The 16,538-nt window shown below is 50.6% G+C and overlaps 1 protein-coding gene across 1 annotated transcript in view; it reads right to left on the bottom strand.

Moving 5' to 3' along the window:
- Positions 1–1,012: 1,012 nt before the first annotated feature.
- The window catches only part of RTTN (rotatin), a 96,860-nt gene continuing 81,334 nt past the window's right edge, over positions 1,013–16,538 (bottom strand). Inside the window, exons 39-49 of the mRNA XM_075532648.1 lie at positions 16,115–16,252; positions 13,009–13,226; positions 9,348–9,453; positions 8,344–8,441; positions 7,121–7,198; positions 6,172–6,298; positions 5,579–5,760; positions 3,969–4,236; positions 2,892–2,995; positions 1,833–1,902; positions 1,013–1,403 (exon numbers count right to left, since the gene is read on the bottom strand). Coding sequence (XP_075388763.1) covers positions 1,318–1,403; positions 1,833–1,902; positions 2,892–2,995; positions 3,969–4,236; positions 5,579–5,760; positions 6,172–6,298; positions 7,121–7,198; positions 8,344–8,441; positions 9,348–9,453; positions 13,009–13,226; positions 16,115–16,252 — 1,475 coding nt within the window. The 3' untranslated portion in view covers positions 1,013–1,317. The remainder of the gene's footprint in view (positions 1,404–1,832; positions 1,903–2,891; positions 2,996–3,968; positions 4,237–5,578; positions 5,761–6,171; positions 6,299–7,120; positions 7,199–8,343; positions 8,442–9,347; positions 9,454–13,008; positions 13,227–16,114; positions 16,253–16,538) is intronic.

Genomic DNA, 16,538 nt, shown 5'->3' with positions numbered 1-16,538 from the left:
CTCCTGTGGTGTGGCTGGTTGCTTCAAGCTGCTGGCCTCTCAGTTAGCAGGCTAGTCTTTAGCCACTGCACCAGGGCTGGTAGTGTCTTCCAAACAACAAACAACAAAAAACTCCCACCGTCAAGTCAATGTCCACTCACAATGACCCTATAGGACAGGGTACTCCTGACTTCTAAGGAGAATTCTCATTGTGTTTCTCCAAAGCCGGTTTTGTCTCTCTAGCAGTATGCTGTCCTTCACAGCACATTCAACCTTCTCAGCCAACACCATCATTCAAATGGTGGATCAATTCTTGGGTCTTTTTTCATTGTGTAGCTTTCGGGTACATGAAGCAGCTAGACGGGCCACGGTTAACAGCACTTAACACATGTGGTCTTTTCCCCTTTGTTATCTGTCATTAGAAAACCTTCTCTTGATGCATCCAGTGTGTGTGTGCACATGTAATTGTGCACAAATGAATTTTAGCTTTGGTATTTCTCTTCTTACCTGAGGAAGTCTTGGAGATATGGAGGAAAGCGATGGTGCTTGAACTGTCGTGAAGAAGCCCATGAAGACACACTTGCCAGGGAGGACCCCACAGCGTTTCAACAGCAACACTACTTTCTTTCTGGTACATTCTTGGACCTGTTCACTGTGTTTTGAGCCAAGCAAGAATTTACATCCAACCTATATGACCAGCGAACCAAAAATTCTTTTCTGCATCACATTGCAGGAGGCATAAAGTGATAGTGATAAAACAGAACTAATTTAGAACTCTTTAGGAAAGAGTTGATGCATGGAAGGAGTGCTTATCAAAACTATTCACAAATGGCATGTGCTTGCCTGCCGTGAGGCCAAACACTTGAAAATTGGATTTTGGGGGAGAAGAAAATAGGATTTGGATTGACAAGTTCATGGTAAATTCTTTTTTCCTTTTTTAAGTAAAAAGAGACTCTAGAATACAAGGTCTTCTCGCAATGTTCACAATTACGCTCATGAGACTGGCAGAGGTCTGGAAACTGATTATTTCACGTTCAATTCCAAAAATATTTTATTGTATTAAATAAACTGTTAAATAGGGTTTTTACAAAACAAATTGCATAGAAAAAGGTAAAACAGTGTATATCACCGAATGGCCTGGGCCTATTTGCTCATCCCCTTCCTGCCCACAGCTCTGATTCAGAGACCTGCTGAGTGGGCAGAGTTTGAGACGTCCAGGACCTCCCTTTACAGGGACTCAGTGGGCAGCTAGTAAGCCACTCGCCAGGAGGGACACCACCTGCTGCAGGGCTGCCACCACCAGCTGACCCTCCGGATGTGAGGTGCGCATCCTGGTGATCAGGAGGAGCTGAGCAGCTGCACGAGGCTCTCCAGGCAGTGCAGGTAGTAGGCATTGAGAGAGCTTTCTTCCGAGTCTGAGAAAGCTGAGGCAGAGAAATAAGAGTGGAAATAAAAGCCGGCTTATTAAACTTGATACTACTTAGGAGCTGATGCATGCATGATGAATAGGCTTTATATGTAAGTTCGAGATCAACAGCACACACAGACCACACACATCCATGAACGACCAGTCTAAGGCCTTCCACGAGGGAGAGCTGGTCTGACTCCATCTGCGGAGGAGCTGGTGTGCGGCTAGGGCCCTGAACATCTCGGCAGAACCACCAGGCCAATCAGGAGAGGGGCCTGGTGGTCTAGCTCCCCACATGAGTAGCAGTTCCCATGTCCCCGCCACAGTGAGTTCCCACAATCCTACAAGTGCACTCTGCTGTGGCCTGTCCACAGTTTTCCTTATGGAGACGTCACTTAGCTTCTAAGCATTAACATGTCGTAATCACTTAAATAATGAAACTTACTTTGCTTTGCTAAAGAATAGGCTTCATCCACTCTTCGCTTTATTGAAGGGTTCTTCAGTGTTGCCTTAGCCTAGAGATACCAGACACATCTGTTAGTTGGGCGTGGTACTGGAGACCAGAGCATGGCACTGGGCGGGCTGTGAGAAGGCACAGCACAGCAGCGGGAGGATCACCCACTGGTGCTTCTCCCCTTCTCATAAGACTGGAGGCAAATCTCTCACTACTTGCCCCCTACCAGCCCCTCTCACATTTACTCCTGCTCCACTTCCCATTTCAAACCACCCCCTACGTGCTTTTCCACACTCCATCTTCCATCACACCCTGGGCTTAAGAAAAAGTGCCTCGAATGTTCAGGTGCCCTGCACTGAGCTGCTGACTTAAGATCCTAAGCCCAAAGCAGTTAGTGGTGCTGCAGGAGAAAGGCCTGGCAACCTGCTCCCATAGAGATGGCTATCAAGAAAACTGCACGGGGCAGTTCTGTTGTCATGGGGTGGCTGGACAGTGACAACAGCACCACCACACATATGCACAGACATGTACAAGATGACCAAGGCCCTGGGGTGTGACGGGGACTGCAGCAGTCAGGCTGGCCAGGGTAGGCTTGGCACAGAGACATCTGCCTTCCTTGTCTGGCCCCACCCTGCTCCTGGGTTCACAGATGCCTGGAGTGAGGTGTCCACCAGGAACAGGAGCCCCATGGGGGCTGGCAGACAAGAGCTGAGCCGATTAGCACACCGAGGGTCATGTGGAACAGAGAACATGGAATCGCATAATTGCATGAAACTCTGTTCTTGGGTTTGATCTCAAGAGGCATCTTTCCTTGCTGCGCACTCTGAGGGGAAGCGATCGATCTGACATTGCAGCAACTTGGCAAATCGACTGAAAGAACAGGAGGGCTCACTGAGGAGCCTGAGGTGTCAGGGGCCTGAGGCACAGCACTGAATGGAAAGGGCCCCATTCCAGAAGCTCCGCCCAGCAGGCTTGGGCTCCCCTCCCCACTCGTCCCTTAGTGGCAGGGCACCACCATGGCCCCAGTGCAACCCCAGTGCAGACACTGACCTTCTGGTAATTGTGGCTCAGAGCCCACAGTGCTGCAGCTCCAATTCTCTGAGCAGCCTGGTTCTCACTGTCCAGCCCAGCAGCCAGCACATTGATGACCTTTTCTAAGGCCGAGCACATGGGAAAGGGGTTAGTCATGCACACAGCATGTTTTTCTTATCTCGGAGCAACCAGCTATTGCCCTTGTCCTCAAAGGAATTCTCAGATGTGGGGATTGCTGGATGACAGGAAAAGAACCTAGTGCCATGTGGCCTTGGGAATTGGCCGGGGGGGGGGGGGGAGGGGGGGAAGGGGGAGGGGTGTAGAGCAAACAAGGAGCCAGTGCTGAGATTCAGCCAGGGAATGGACCCCGGAGACCAGTTCCCATCGCACTAGTAGGACTAGTCTCTTGGATGGCTTTGAGCTCTGTGTGACCGACCTCCTACTGCAGATGCCAGGGTCCTGTGCCTGGCACACTGAGGCCCCAGTCAGAAGACAAGCCAAGACCAGTCCTACCCAACCTCCCTTCCCGGCAAGCCTCAATAGTCCACTGACCACCTGTAGCAGTCTGTCTGCCCACGGCAAGCAGGAGGGACAGAGATCACGCAGTAGTGACGAGGATGCCTTCATGATGAATCAAGAGGGACCCAGAAGTGGGGCCTAATTTCTGTCCCATTGGACCTAACTCGCCCAAGAATCATAAGAAAAGAATCCTCTCAGAAAGAAAGCGAGCTAAGGGAGGGCTGCAAAGGCTCAGAGACCAGAATGTGGGGCAAGGGAGGGGGGAGGCTGGAAAGGTCCACATTTGATCAACATGCAAGCTGCAGGTGATGCCCAAGTCCCACGTGCAGTGTGCACACAACATGCACGCCCCCTGCTCTGCCCCTCATGCCCTCCTGTGCCAGCACCTGTGCATCTGACCCCGCCAAAGCCTCAGCAGTCCCGGCCGACCAGGACTCTCATGACTCATCTCTATCGCCCTGCTTCTCCGGGTACCCAGAGCACAACCAGGCATCCAACAGCCAGCCAGTGACCACAGAGCCTGGCCAGTGTTGCCCAAGGGGAGGGCGAGTCTGGGAGCCATGCCTCAGCGCTCACCATTGGCCAGGATTTTGGGCTTGTTGGCCGGCCCGAAGCAGATGTTGTGGAAGATGAGGAGGGGCATGGCGGGGCTGCTCCGAGCCGTGTAGCGGCTCAGCTCGGCGAGGAAGTCCAGGCAGCCATCCAGCCGCAGGATCATCTGCTGCCCGTCCTCAGCCAGTGAGATGTTGAGCAGCAGCTTCAGCCACAGGCCGGCCAGCCTGCTGAGACGCCGGCCTCCACCCTTCGGCAGGGCCACGGAGAGGAAGTTCTGCAGGAAGTTGCTCTGTGGGAGAGAGACAAGCGGGGCTCAGTCTTTTCCTGGCCCTCCTTAGCCGGGAGCTGGCATTGGGCATCCCTGGCCTGGCATTCACTCCTCCAGGGTCACCGTGGACAGTGTGTCCCAGCAGAGGTAGAGGGCAGCGCACACGAGCACTCACAGTCTGACTCTTACAAACCTTCTGCTACTGAGGGGAGCCTGTCACACAAGCTCCTAGTTACTCCGGGCCATGAGGTTTCAAGTCCTAGCTGTCCCCCTGCACTTTCACCAACCATGCTCTGGGAGGAAAAGGGGCCCGCCTGGGGAGGGAAGTGGGAATCGAGAATGCTACTAGTGTGGGTAAGTTTGCTTAAAAGGGTGCAGAGACAGAGCTTGTATTGCTTACTTGGTGATTAACCAAGCTGGTAAGCTGGCTCCTGCCCTGGGGTTATTGGACTTGCCTCACAGAGTAGACGGCCTTAAGACCTGAGCTAGGAGTCAACCCCCTATGGGATTTGAACTACTGACCTAACCCATGGTGCCACCAGGCCTCCTCTGTCCATACCAAAAACCTTAGTGCCATCAGGGCACCTCCCACTCACAGGGACCCCACATGGAGCTTCTGGATTATAAATCTTCACTCCTTCCTGAAGCACGCTCACAGTTCTCCCTCAGAGTGCCTGGTGGGTGTGAACTGCTGACCTTGCTGACTGGACAGCGGGCTCTGACACCCCCTTGCCCCCCGCCCAACTACTGAAGCACTCTTGCTTGTTTGGAGATTATATGAGGAGATAGCACAGCAGAGTAAACAGATAGCTGCCACCAGCTGGTGCCACTTGCCGTGGGCTCAGGGAAGACAGGGCACCTTTGGGCTGCCAGGCATTAGCAATCCCGGCCAACAGGGGGCAGGCCAAGCCCTAAGGAGACACCCAGCTTAGGGAATCTGCTCACACACCTCGAAACAGAGACCATGGGGGATCACGTGAACTGGGGTGCCTTTAACTCATCTGATCCCTGTAAAGCGCCACAGTGACAAGCAGAAGGGGGAAGTCAAGTGTCCAGACTGGAGTGGCAGCAGATCCTGGAAGGGGGGACACCTCTCGTGTCAGATGAGGGGCGTGGGGGCACTCAGCAAGTCTTGTACAGCTTCCCGAGGTCATGAGAACAGAAAGCATCACAATTCAACCTGGTATTTAAGTAGTGCCAGCATGTCCCTCTCACGATCATCAGCAGAGCGGGACAGTGTCTCCACACCAAGAGGGAAGTGGGCACCCATGGGTGACCTGCCCTTGGCGTACCTCGAGCCCTCACAAGCCCTGCCCTTAATGCTCCCAGCCAAAGTGGGTCAGTGCTGGGGGTAGGCACTCACCTTCTGAATGACCCCTTTACAGTCGTGGGACAAGGCCAGGTTGGAGAGGGACAGGAAGGCGGTCTGCTGGATGGCACTGTTCTCCAGCGGCATCTGGGCGGCCAGCTTCAGGACACAGAGCATCAGCGAGCTGCCCGGGGCTGTGCGGCAGGCAGATGGGGGCCAGCAGAGCGAGCTGCACCCTGAACACACGGCAGCCTCATTGCAGGGGCTGGGACACTCGGAGGAAGGCCCCTCAGTTATGGCTCCCCTTGCCGGCATATGAACCCTCTACCCCCAGGGCGGCCAGCTATCTTCTCCCAGAGGCACTGCAGACCCAGCAAGCCAACTCTTGGGTTTTCATAAGCTTAGGGCCTCGAGATGCTCCACAATGAAGCATGGACCCTTCCAGCCTGGGAGCCCCCACCTGTGACCACTGTCTTCGCTTGCTCATACTGCACTCAGGGACACACACTGCACACCCATTGGTGCTAAACTCCTTTTCTACCCCTGCCTGGTCCAGGCCTTGCTCGCAGCAAAGGAACAGAATCTAGCCCCCTCCATTAAAGAGACACAGCCCTGCCCATGAGCACCCTCAGTGTACCCCAGAGCACCTTCCGGATAGTTCGCAGTGTAGACGCATAGTAGCTGCAGGGCAATCTGCAGCAGAGAGTCATTCATCAAAAGCCACGGCCAGAGGGAGTGCAGGACAGGGGCGAGGTGGGCCTCCAGGGCCGCCTCCTGGGTGGAGAAGAAAGAGGGCAGAGCTGATCTGAGCATCTGGAGATGCAGCACTGAATTCCCGCTTCCGGAGTCTCACCCACAGGGACCACCAGAGACTGAGCTGCCTTGGTCCTTATTCCTGGTAGAGGGAGTGGTGGGCACCTTGACCACATCCCCTGGGCTCTATACCAACACTCTGACCCCATGCTGTGCAGGCCCCAAGTCCCTCCAGGACCTGAGGTCTGGGCGGGAAATGTAGAAATGGCCGCCACCAAGTGTCCATCTCACAACCCTTCACGTCCTCATCCACAAGATGATCTGGCAGACAGATGTGCAGCTCAGCTCTCTCTCTCTCTCTCTCTCTCTCTCTCTCTCTCACACACGCATGCGCGCCCGCACACACACACACACACACACACACTACTGCTGTTTTGGGAATAGTTTGAATAAAGTTCTGTGAAACAACGAGGGTGAATCAGTATACTTAGTCTTCACTGCCCATTCAATGAGTACTGGATAACAGCATAAATAAGCTACAGTATTCTGCAGTAATTGAAGAAATACATGGTTTAAAAAATGAGCAGGAATTACAAGGCAATGCAAACTCCCCTCTCACGTGTAGACACACATAACCACATGTTCCCATGAGAAATGTCAGCTGCAGTCACAGCTCCAACCACTAGCCACACATCGATGACACCTGCTGTCCCTCACTGGTCTCTCTCCTTGGGCCTCAGAGCCTCACAGTCCTCTGACAGGATGTGTCCCTCACGTGAGAGCCAGGCCTCCCCACCCTCTGCCCCAGCAGTACCAGTGCCACAATGAGGAGCTGCCACGCACCTTACATTCCTCATTTCGATAAAGACAGTTTCTCAAAAGCTGCATAGCCGTGCTCAGCTCTCGACTGAAGCCCTCCTCCTGTGGAAGAGAAAGCCAGGGAACACCGTGAGCAGGGCGCCCCAGGCCACTGTCTGTGGCCCATGGCCCTCTCCTCGGGCCCAACATAGGGTGGCCCTGAGCACCATCAGGTACAAGACGTCAGGGGTCTCTGAAAGGTGGGGACATCTCAACTGAGTGCTCCATGAAGTGCAGGGTGGGAGCACGGAGGATCTCAAGGGGGTGAGGTGGGTACCGCTGCTTTCTCATCGAGGAAGTGAAGGGTGAGGAAGTGGAGGCGGTGGCAGCCCTGTGGCCCCAGCCAGTTACTACTGTGGCTGGAGCAGTATTACCTTTTTCTCTGTAGAAAGCAGCCTTTCCCAAGAATAGAGTTTGTTAGCTCTCTCTCTCAGTAGCTTCTCTCATACAGGGGCTTGAGAGAGTACGTGGGAAAATCCATTACCTTTTCATTTCATTTTCCATGAACTTTCTGAAGCTCCCACAGACTGGTGAAACCGCAGCCAAAAGGCTCCGGAGAAACAAGGTCCATGGATGCAGAAGGGAAGGGCAAGGCAAGGAGCTTGGAGAGAACAGCGGAGCCCACCCTGCACCCCATTGGTGCTGTGGGATGAGAGAGTGGCACGGCATCTGAGGTAGTTGTCGAGTAGAGCAGGTATTCTTGGGACGTGTGATGCACGGCCACTAGATAATGTCTGATGAAGCTCGAGATGACGTGGCAATTGGTCTGCTCCAAAGAAGCCCCAGAGGTAGTGGGTAGGCCCTCGGTTAGTTACCAAAAGATCAGCGGTTCAAACCCATGAGGGGTCCACCCGAGAAAGATGTGGCACTCTACTCTCAAAGATTCGCAGCCTTGGAAACCCCCTGGGACAGGTCTACTCTGTCCGGCAGGTCACTATGAGCAGGAGTCAGCTTGATGGCAGTGGGTTTGACTTGGGTTTTAAAGATAATACAGTACCTTCCACTCAAGTGAAAACTAAATCAGCCCACCCCACCCCAATCAAAACAAGGCAGCAAACAATAAAACTCTCCTCCTTATCGTATCTGCGTACATCTTTCTTCTGAGTCAGACACTCACAACGGCCGCTGGCAGAGGCTCTGGAGCGAGCCCTGGAGCAGTGGTGTCTCCACCTTCCGCTCCCTCACCCCACCAAGTCTGATGCAGTTACCTTTTTCCTCAGAGCTGCTTTCGCAGGCCGCAGGGAATCGAGGTTCAACTGCGCACCAACGTGCTTCATCTGCTCCACGCAGGTGTCAACGAGATCAGCTGAAAGACACATGTCTAACAGTCACATCACCATGTCGCAATCAGCCTGACAGCAATTGCTACTGTCAGCAGCTACGCTTTCTTTTCAGTGGGAGATTAAAGGATCAGAGGAGGAAGACGACGACGGAAAAAGCAGGAAGAGAACCAACACGCCAAAGTCTACTTGTTTTCAAAATTCTAAGTAAGCTATCCCCAACCTACTTCATATGTTAGGCACACATGTGTTTTGGTAGCAAATCACAATGGAAATAAATGGCCTTCATAATGCCCCCGTGTGCTCTCGGCTCCAACACCTGTGTGCCCAGACGTCCACATGAGGAAGGACCGAACTCTCGGGAAAGACACGTGAGCGCACGGGTCGTTTCATGCTGCTACCAGGTATGCAATACATTCTTTTGGAAATTTTGCTAACGTGCAATCGGGAAATGTTTTACTTCTGCTTTTCTAGCATTCATGTAGCAGGAGAAAGATGAGGCGCTAAGGTCTCAAAAGCCACGGGGCAGTCCTACTCGGTCCTACAGGTGGCTCTGAGTCGGAATCAACTCCTCGGTGGCCGGGACTCACTGTGGTGTGTGAGTATTGACACTCAGAGCCTCAGTGTCTTAGGGTGAAAGACGGGGCAGTCAGCTGACAAAGATTTACAGTCTCAGAAACCCTCTGAGGCAGTCTGCTCTGCCTCCAGGGCCACTATGAATCGAATAGATGCAATGATGACAGGGCTTTAGGACTTTTGTTTCTAATTTAGGCAGAGATTCTTTCGAAAAGAAATCATTAGGCAGTAAAACAAATTGCCATGAAAAATATTCTCAATATAAAACGTAATGCGTGTTTGCCGTGCTTTCGTATGGACGCATCTGTGGAAGCCGCACACAACACGCGGCAGGTGCGAGACGGACAACAGCTCACCTTTCCGAGCGCAGCTCTGCGCCCTCCTGCTGATGGCCAGGAGCGACATCAAGGCCTGGGCAGCAGCCCTTCTCAGCGGGTCCCTGCGAGGCCTGCCTTGGTAGCACTGCAAAGAAGAGCAAAAATCTACCCTGAAGAAAACCTGAAGCGGGAGCACAGCTGCCATGAGCTAAAGACGCAACCTGTTTGAGAGGCCCGGCCCTATTTCACTGATCAGTGACGTGGCTGCCCAGAGAGAAGTGGTGAAGGTGGGAGACTGCTCTGTGGATGGGCTGACTGGAGGAGCCCAGAACAGGGAAAGAAAACCCATTAACCACTCAGGAAAGCGACGTCTTGAACAGACCAAAGCTTCCTTTGGCATCAGTGATGCAGAGAGCACAGCATTCCCCAGCCGGGAGGGCAGCCATGCGAGGAAGCCTTGAGCAGGAGAAATGCCGCCGCCGCATCTCCCTTTCTCCCTCCCAGACACATCCTCCTCCCAGCCCGTCTCAGGTCCACCCTGTTTTCCACAGGAACACTGACCTGAAATATAGCATGCTTTGCCTGGAAAAATTCTTTGCTTTGTTGGCACCTTAAACAACTTCTAGAATATCACTCTTAGTCACAAGAATGTTGTTTTAAGTGCAGAACCCTGGCTAGGCTCATTTACAAATGTGATTTTATGTCAGGCCTATGGTTTTTAGAAATGTGTAATGGGTACACTTTCTTTCCTTTGCTTTGCAACTGACCTGTCCCTTCTAACAAACACTGGAGATGCACATTCTACTGCTGCTATAAACAGGCAAGAAGGGCTGAGCTATCAGGAAACCTGGCTTAAGTCACTGCCAATGCATCCATATCCAGAAACGAGCTCATTTGTAAATTCAGAAACATAGGGAAGAACATTTCTGAGTCATTAAGAAATCACTGAAGTGCCCGGGGGCTCCAGACACATCATTTTCTTTAGACACAAAGGAAACATACTAAAGATTATAAATAGCAATTGTTCTAGTAAACAAAATCACAAGTAGTTGTTGTTGGGTGCTCTTGTGCCAGCCCCGACTCCTAGCAACAAAAGGAAACAATGCCTGTTCCTGCCCAGCCTCACAATCATTCTTATGCTTGAGCCCTTTGTGACATCCCAGCGTCACTCCACCTCCACATGGGACTCCCTTTCTTCCCCGCCCTTCTACGTTACCAAGCGTACGGGCCTTTCCCAGGGACCCACCTCTCTTGACAACATGTCAAAGTGCATGAGACACAGTCTTGCCATCCTTGCTTCTAAGGAGCATTTTGGCTGTACTTCTTCCAAAACAGATTGTTCATTCTTTTGGCAGGCATGTTACTTTCAATATTCTTCACCAACACCATGATTCAAATGCATCGATTCTTCTTCCGTCTTCCTATGCAACATCCAACTATAACATGTATGAGGTGATTGAACATATCATGGAATGGGCCAGGTGCACCACAATCCTCAAAGCGACATCTTGGCTCTTCCACATTTTTAAAGAGGCCTTGTGCAGCAGGGTTACCTAACGCAATGCATCTTTTGATCTCGACTGTTGCTTCCACGAACACTGATTGTGGGTCTAAGCAAGACCAAATATTTAACAACTTCAATCTCTTCACCATTTATCATGATGTTTCCTATTGGTTCAGCTATGACAATCTTGATTTTCTTTACTGAACTGTAATCCGTTCTGAAGCTGAATACATTGATCTTCATCAGCAAGTGCTTCAAGTCGTCCTCACTTTTAGCAAATAAGGTTGGGTCATCTGCGTATCACAGCTTGTTCCAATCCTGATACCAAGTACTTCTTCCTCTAGTCCAGCTTCTCTGATTATTTGCTCAGCACACAGACTGAAGGAGTATGGTGAGAGGAAACAACCCTGATGTACATAATTTCTGATTTTAAATCGTGCAGTATTCCCTTGTTCTGTTTAAACAACTGCCTCTTGGTCCATGTATGGTTTTTACATGAGCATACTTAGCGTAAGTGTACTGGAGTTCCCATTCTTCTCAATGTTATCCATAACTGTGGGTTATGAGCCACACAGTCGAATGCCTTTGCATAATCAAAAATATATGTAAGCATTGTTTTAATATTCCATACTTTGAGCCACAATCCATCTGTATACCTATTCCGAAAGAAAAGTTATCCCACAGAACACAAGCCAGCGCTGAAGTATCTGTGGAGACGAACCCTCCCTCCCTCCATGGGCCAGGTCTGTATGATCTGTGGAGGGGCCAGCTCTGAAAGACACACCGAGGCCAACACTCTCTCCCCAGTCAGCCTCCTTCTCTTCCCAGCAGTCACAGCACACACTGGCACTCTCAGCACACAACGGTCCCAGCCGAAATGGGCACAACCATACTTCCACAGGTAGAAAGGCAGAGACTCCCCGGATGGTAAGCAGCAGAGGGGCTGGAGCGAGCCAGTTGGCAGAGTGGCCCAGGGTCTCCGTGAAGATGTAGCTGACAGAGAAACCTGGGCACATTCTTGGAGCTGAGAACGTAACACTCCCCAAGTCCGGCAGTGATTACGAAACCTAGCAGTGCTCCAAGATGGACGAAAACAGTCTGTGCCTCTGAGGAAATATTTCTAGGTTATTTTGTTAATGTGCTTATAAAATCACAATACTTGAGTGACTTCTGAATATTCTTTGATGAATATTCCTTGCTGTACATTTTAGAATTTTAAGAAAGTAGTTTTCAGTGTTTAAGCAGGCATGTTTAGAAAGGGATATTTTCCTGAATGTGTGCCAACAAGTATCCATTTCCACACGTCTGTGCACCCACAGAAGCACTCACTATCACGGAGGTGGGTTGAATGCCACTTGGGTGATGACATTCTCAGAGATGGGCACCCCGTGTCACATGGCAATGTGTATGAACTATGCCTGTGCCCCTGACCAGTCACACTGTGCCAGGTCACATGTGCAAGTTCCATTGGTCACGCTGTCACCATGTTCACTGGAAAAGCCATCCCATGTGGGAGGGGCTGACCAGAGAGGAGGTGACTCATGTAACCTTGTACTCATTTCTGGTATCCTTATATACGCGTGGGCAGTTACATAATCTCCTGTCAACTTGAGAAGGGGTGGAGTCTAACCTGTCAATCAGGTCATCGCCAATGAGGCCTCTGTGTGGGATTCTGGGAATTCCTATCCTCTTCCCAGGAGGCAGGAAGCACACTCTCCCTGCTTGGCATTCTGTTGACAAGCCATGTGGAGACAGGCCAAAGCCTTGGAGCTGGAGGAGCCACGTGGAGACCCATGCCAGTACTAAGACACTTCCACTGCCAATGGATCCACAAGACTTTCCACCCACTGGCCTGTGATCTTCCTGCATTCAGCATCATTGCATGTGTTGTGTGAGTCTGAAGAGGAATTTATAGACTGTTATCGGGCATATGGGCCAATTTTGGACTTATGGACTTGATCTGAACTGGGCTGGGATGTTTTCTCAATATACAATTGCTCTTTTATATGAAGCTCTTGCTTATACACATATGAGTCTCCATGGATTTGTTTCTTTAGTCTACCTGGACTAACACAACATGTCTAAATTTAAACCATTAGCAACAAACTCAGAAACCAAGCTGGAAAGTCATTTCCCGTGAGCGTTCCTCAAACAGATGAAGCCAGCCACGTGCTGAGAGGCAGAGCGGGCACTCACCTGCAGAATGGCTGCGCTGAGCCGCTCGGAAGAGTCCTGGTGTTCCTCAGCACAATCCAGAAGTGAGGCCACTGTTGGGCTACAGCAGGGACTTGCTTGCTCCTTGTCCTGAGGATGCCTCTTTGCCTCCTCAGTCAGGAGAACAGAAAGGAAGTGCAGGCTGGCGGTACAGAGGGCCGGGCACTCAGCAGCCAGGCCCACACAGCTGCAGAGCACATCTGAAAGTTCAGATTAGGCTGATTAAAAGCATCTTCAACATTAAACAGAGAGGAAGCAATCAGGTAACCCAGCAATTCATCGTACCGCTTTTCAAATCTCTATGACATCAAGATATCAGTAGTTCAGGTGCCACAAAGGCAGCCTGTGTTAACAAGGAAATGAAATCGTACTGAGGCAATGTGATGAACCCAAGAACAGTTTTCACTTCATTTAGGGTGCTTTTTGGGCGAGAGGGGGCGTCTGTCAGTGTCTGTGCCTTGTTTTTATGCATTTATCTATTTATTGCCTTACTTGTTAAGACCCCAAATAAGTGGATTACATAGAGGTGAATATCCGTCCAATTATCTATCTCTCCCTCTCTAACTTGATCCTTTGGGGTTTGCCAGAATCCACAATCTTTAGGATTTCCCACTTCTTAAGAATTTTAGCTCAGTTTTAACCTAACAAAACCTGGGCATGGCTAGACCCTGGACTATATGCATTGGCACCATGTTAAGAGCAGTGTGTCTCTGTTTCCAACAAGTTGATGCCAAATAGCATTTCAGAGCATGACGTGGTGTCCAGTGCTGGCATAAGAAGGGGAGGAGGCTCCAGGCTGTTACGTGAATAACAAGCAGTTACGAACGGATAGGCAAATAGAGAGCACAGGATAGGCAGAGCAGGAAAGTGAACTCAAAAGAGCCCATACCTCATCAGTCATCATTCATTTCCTGTGGTGAGAACACATTTGTTGAGGGCGGGTGCCCTCGAGTCAGTAATGGGATCAAACTCAAGCTCAGATAAATGAGCTCTGATATAGTCTCCTGAAATTCAGTTTGCCTTGTGAATACCACTGGCTTTGCAATTCTGTTGTGTCTGATTTTTAAATTATTTGGGGGTTGATAGCTCTTTTCTGCAAGAGTTATCATTGTTAAGTATATCTGACTAGATTGAGGCTTACCTAAATGTGGGTGACCTAAGAAAGGGGTCCAGGCATCACTAGGCCTCCAGGAGAAAGAACCGTGTTCACTTAAGTGAGGCTCAAGTATCTGTGAGGTTTGAGAAGAGAGCGTTCCAGTAATATAGAACACAGACGTGTGGAATGGACGAAGGTAAAACAATGAACAACAAATGGTCTGGCAAGGGCCCAACACCCTCCACTTCCTTCGTGTATGATTAGTTTCACAGATGCATTGTGAAAGACCCTTCACAGGGTGCTGCATTCCTCTGTGCGCATGCACCGGTTCATCCACGCAGTCCTTGATGGGTGTGAGGTCATTTCGCTCTTGTTGCGACAACGGTGAACAACGGTGAACGTACATCTGTTCATGTCAACGGCTCCTGATTTTGCTAGGACGTGTAACTAATAATGGGATTGCTGAACTGTAAGGTATTACCATTTCCAACATTGAAAGTCAGCCTGGCTGACGTGCACAGTGCTTTTACCATTTTACATTACATCAGCAGTGTTGGAGGGTTTGTCTCTCCACACCTCAACTAGTCTTTGTATTTTGGCAGTTTTTGATCTTGCCATTGGCACTCGGGGTAGATGACTGCTCACTGTGGACTTGACTTGCACCCCTTTGATGACTAACGAAGGAGCCCTGGTGGTGTGGAGGATTACGCCCTGGCTGCCCCCCACAAACACACCAGCTGCTCCAAGGAGAAAGGTGACGCTCTCTGCTCCCCTCCAGATGTGCAGTGTCTGAAACCCCAAGGATTGGGTGTCTAATGGTCAATGAGCATGAGCCTTTCTTGAGGTGTTTGTCGGTGGCCTGAACGTCTTCTTTTGTCTGTTCATGACCGCTGCACGTTTTAAGTACTTATCTTTGTTTTTGAAGCTTTCTATACAAATGCTAGAGATTTTACAGATTAGAAGCTGTCATTATTAAAAATATTTTTCCAATGGGTAGGTTCCCCTTTGAGTGAAGTCTTTTAAGACAAAGAACTGTTTGATTTTTATGAGGTTCAAGAAGTCTGGTCTGCCTTCTGTGGTTTGTCGATTTTTAGATCTGTTTGAGTGTCCTTGGGCTAGGTAGGAGCGGACCTCATTTTGTCCTTAAGAGCCCTGACAGCATACCGGTTGTGTGGTAGGCTGGTAATTGCCAAGGTTAGCAATTTGAAACCACCGGGTGCTGTGTGGGAAAAAGACAAGGCTTTCTCTTTCCCGCGAAGAGATAAAGTCTGAGAAACTCACAGGAACAGCTCTACCCTGTCCTTATAGAATCCCTCTGGTAGAAATCAACTCAGGGAGTTTAATGCTTGTCCTTGCTTTTTTCAAGTTGTACGTTTTTCATCTAGGTTTGTGGTCCGTCTTGAGTTAGTGTAAGTGCCAGTGCTGTTGGTTAAACACTCTCTGGTCCTGATTTAATGATTTCATCACTGTCAGCAAGCAACTGTCCACACGTGGGCAGTTCCAGGCTGTGCTGATGAAGGCAACTCTGTGTGTGTGTGTGTGTGTGTGTGTGTGTGTGTGTGTGCGTGATCACGACTGCAGCTGTGTAGGTAGGTGGGTAGGTCGGTAAGTGTGTGTCTGTGTGTGTGACTGGACCGGTCCCAGGCTACCCTGACGACTGCGGCTGTGGAGTAGGTCTTGGGATGCCGACATAGGAGGCCTCCTCCTTCGTTCTTTGTTCTCCGCTCAGTTTACCATTCTGTCCATACAAAGCGAGTATTTGTTTCTCTATCTATTTAATGCATGTTGATCGGATCTGAACCATGACTCCATTGTATGCCTGAAAAGTGTGTTGACTTTTCAAAAAGGCACAGTGGGGTGCTCCTGAGAACACTGGGGCCCTATCAGTCAATAGCCTCTTCTGTACATCACGCCAATCACCTACTCTAAGGACGCACTCGTCATCTTTGCTCCATGAGGGAAAGGCCCACACCCTGCCCAGAGCCCTCTCACCTGTCACCGCCGCCCAGCGCCTGGCCAGCGCCCCTGTGACCAAGGAGAGAGACACAGCCGCTGCTCTCCTCAGCAGAGCCGCCAGGAAGATAAACAGATGAGTCCATGTGCAATGAAAAGTCGGCCCCAGCTCTGTATCTGTAAGATCAATCAGGACAGTTCAAGGAATCGTCAATAAAGAAGAGGAACAGCTCTTCAAAACAGAGCCACGGGCACTTCATGACACTTGAAATGGCGTCCACACGTCAGCCAGGTGAAGACACACAGCCCACCTGCTACGTCAGCCTCCAGGCGCTTCTTCCTGCACTGGCTTCCGAGAGGCCTCTCACTGGCCCCTTCCTGGCTCCCGCCCAGGCAAACAAAGTCACCCTGGCAATCCCTCTCCTCACTAAGCAAAGTTGAGCATACCTCACTTCAGATCTAC

This window comes from Tenrec ecaudatus, chromosome 15 (genome assembly GCF_050624435.1).
Source record: "Tenrec ecaudatus isolate mTenEca1 chromosome 15, mTenEca1.hap1, whole genome shotgun sequence".
Lineage (NCBI taxonomy): Eukaryota > Metazoa > Chordata > Mammalia > Afrosoricida > Tenrecidae > Tenrec > Tenrec ecaudatus.
The sequence above is the reverse complement of the archived record's forward strand: the minus strand, read 5'-3'. Positions and strand labels throughout refer to the sequence as shown.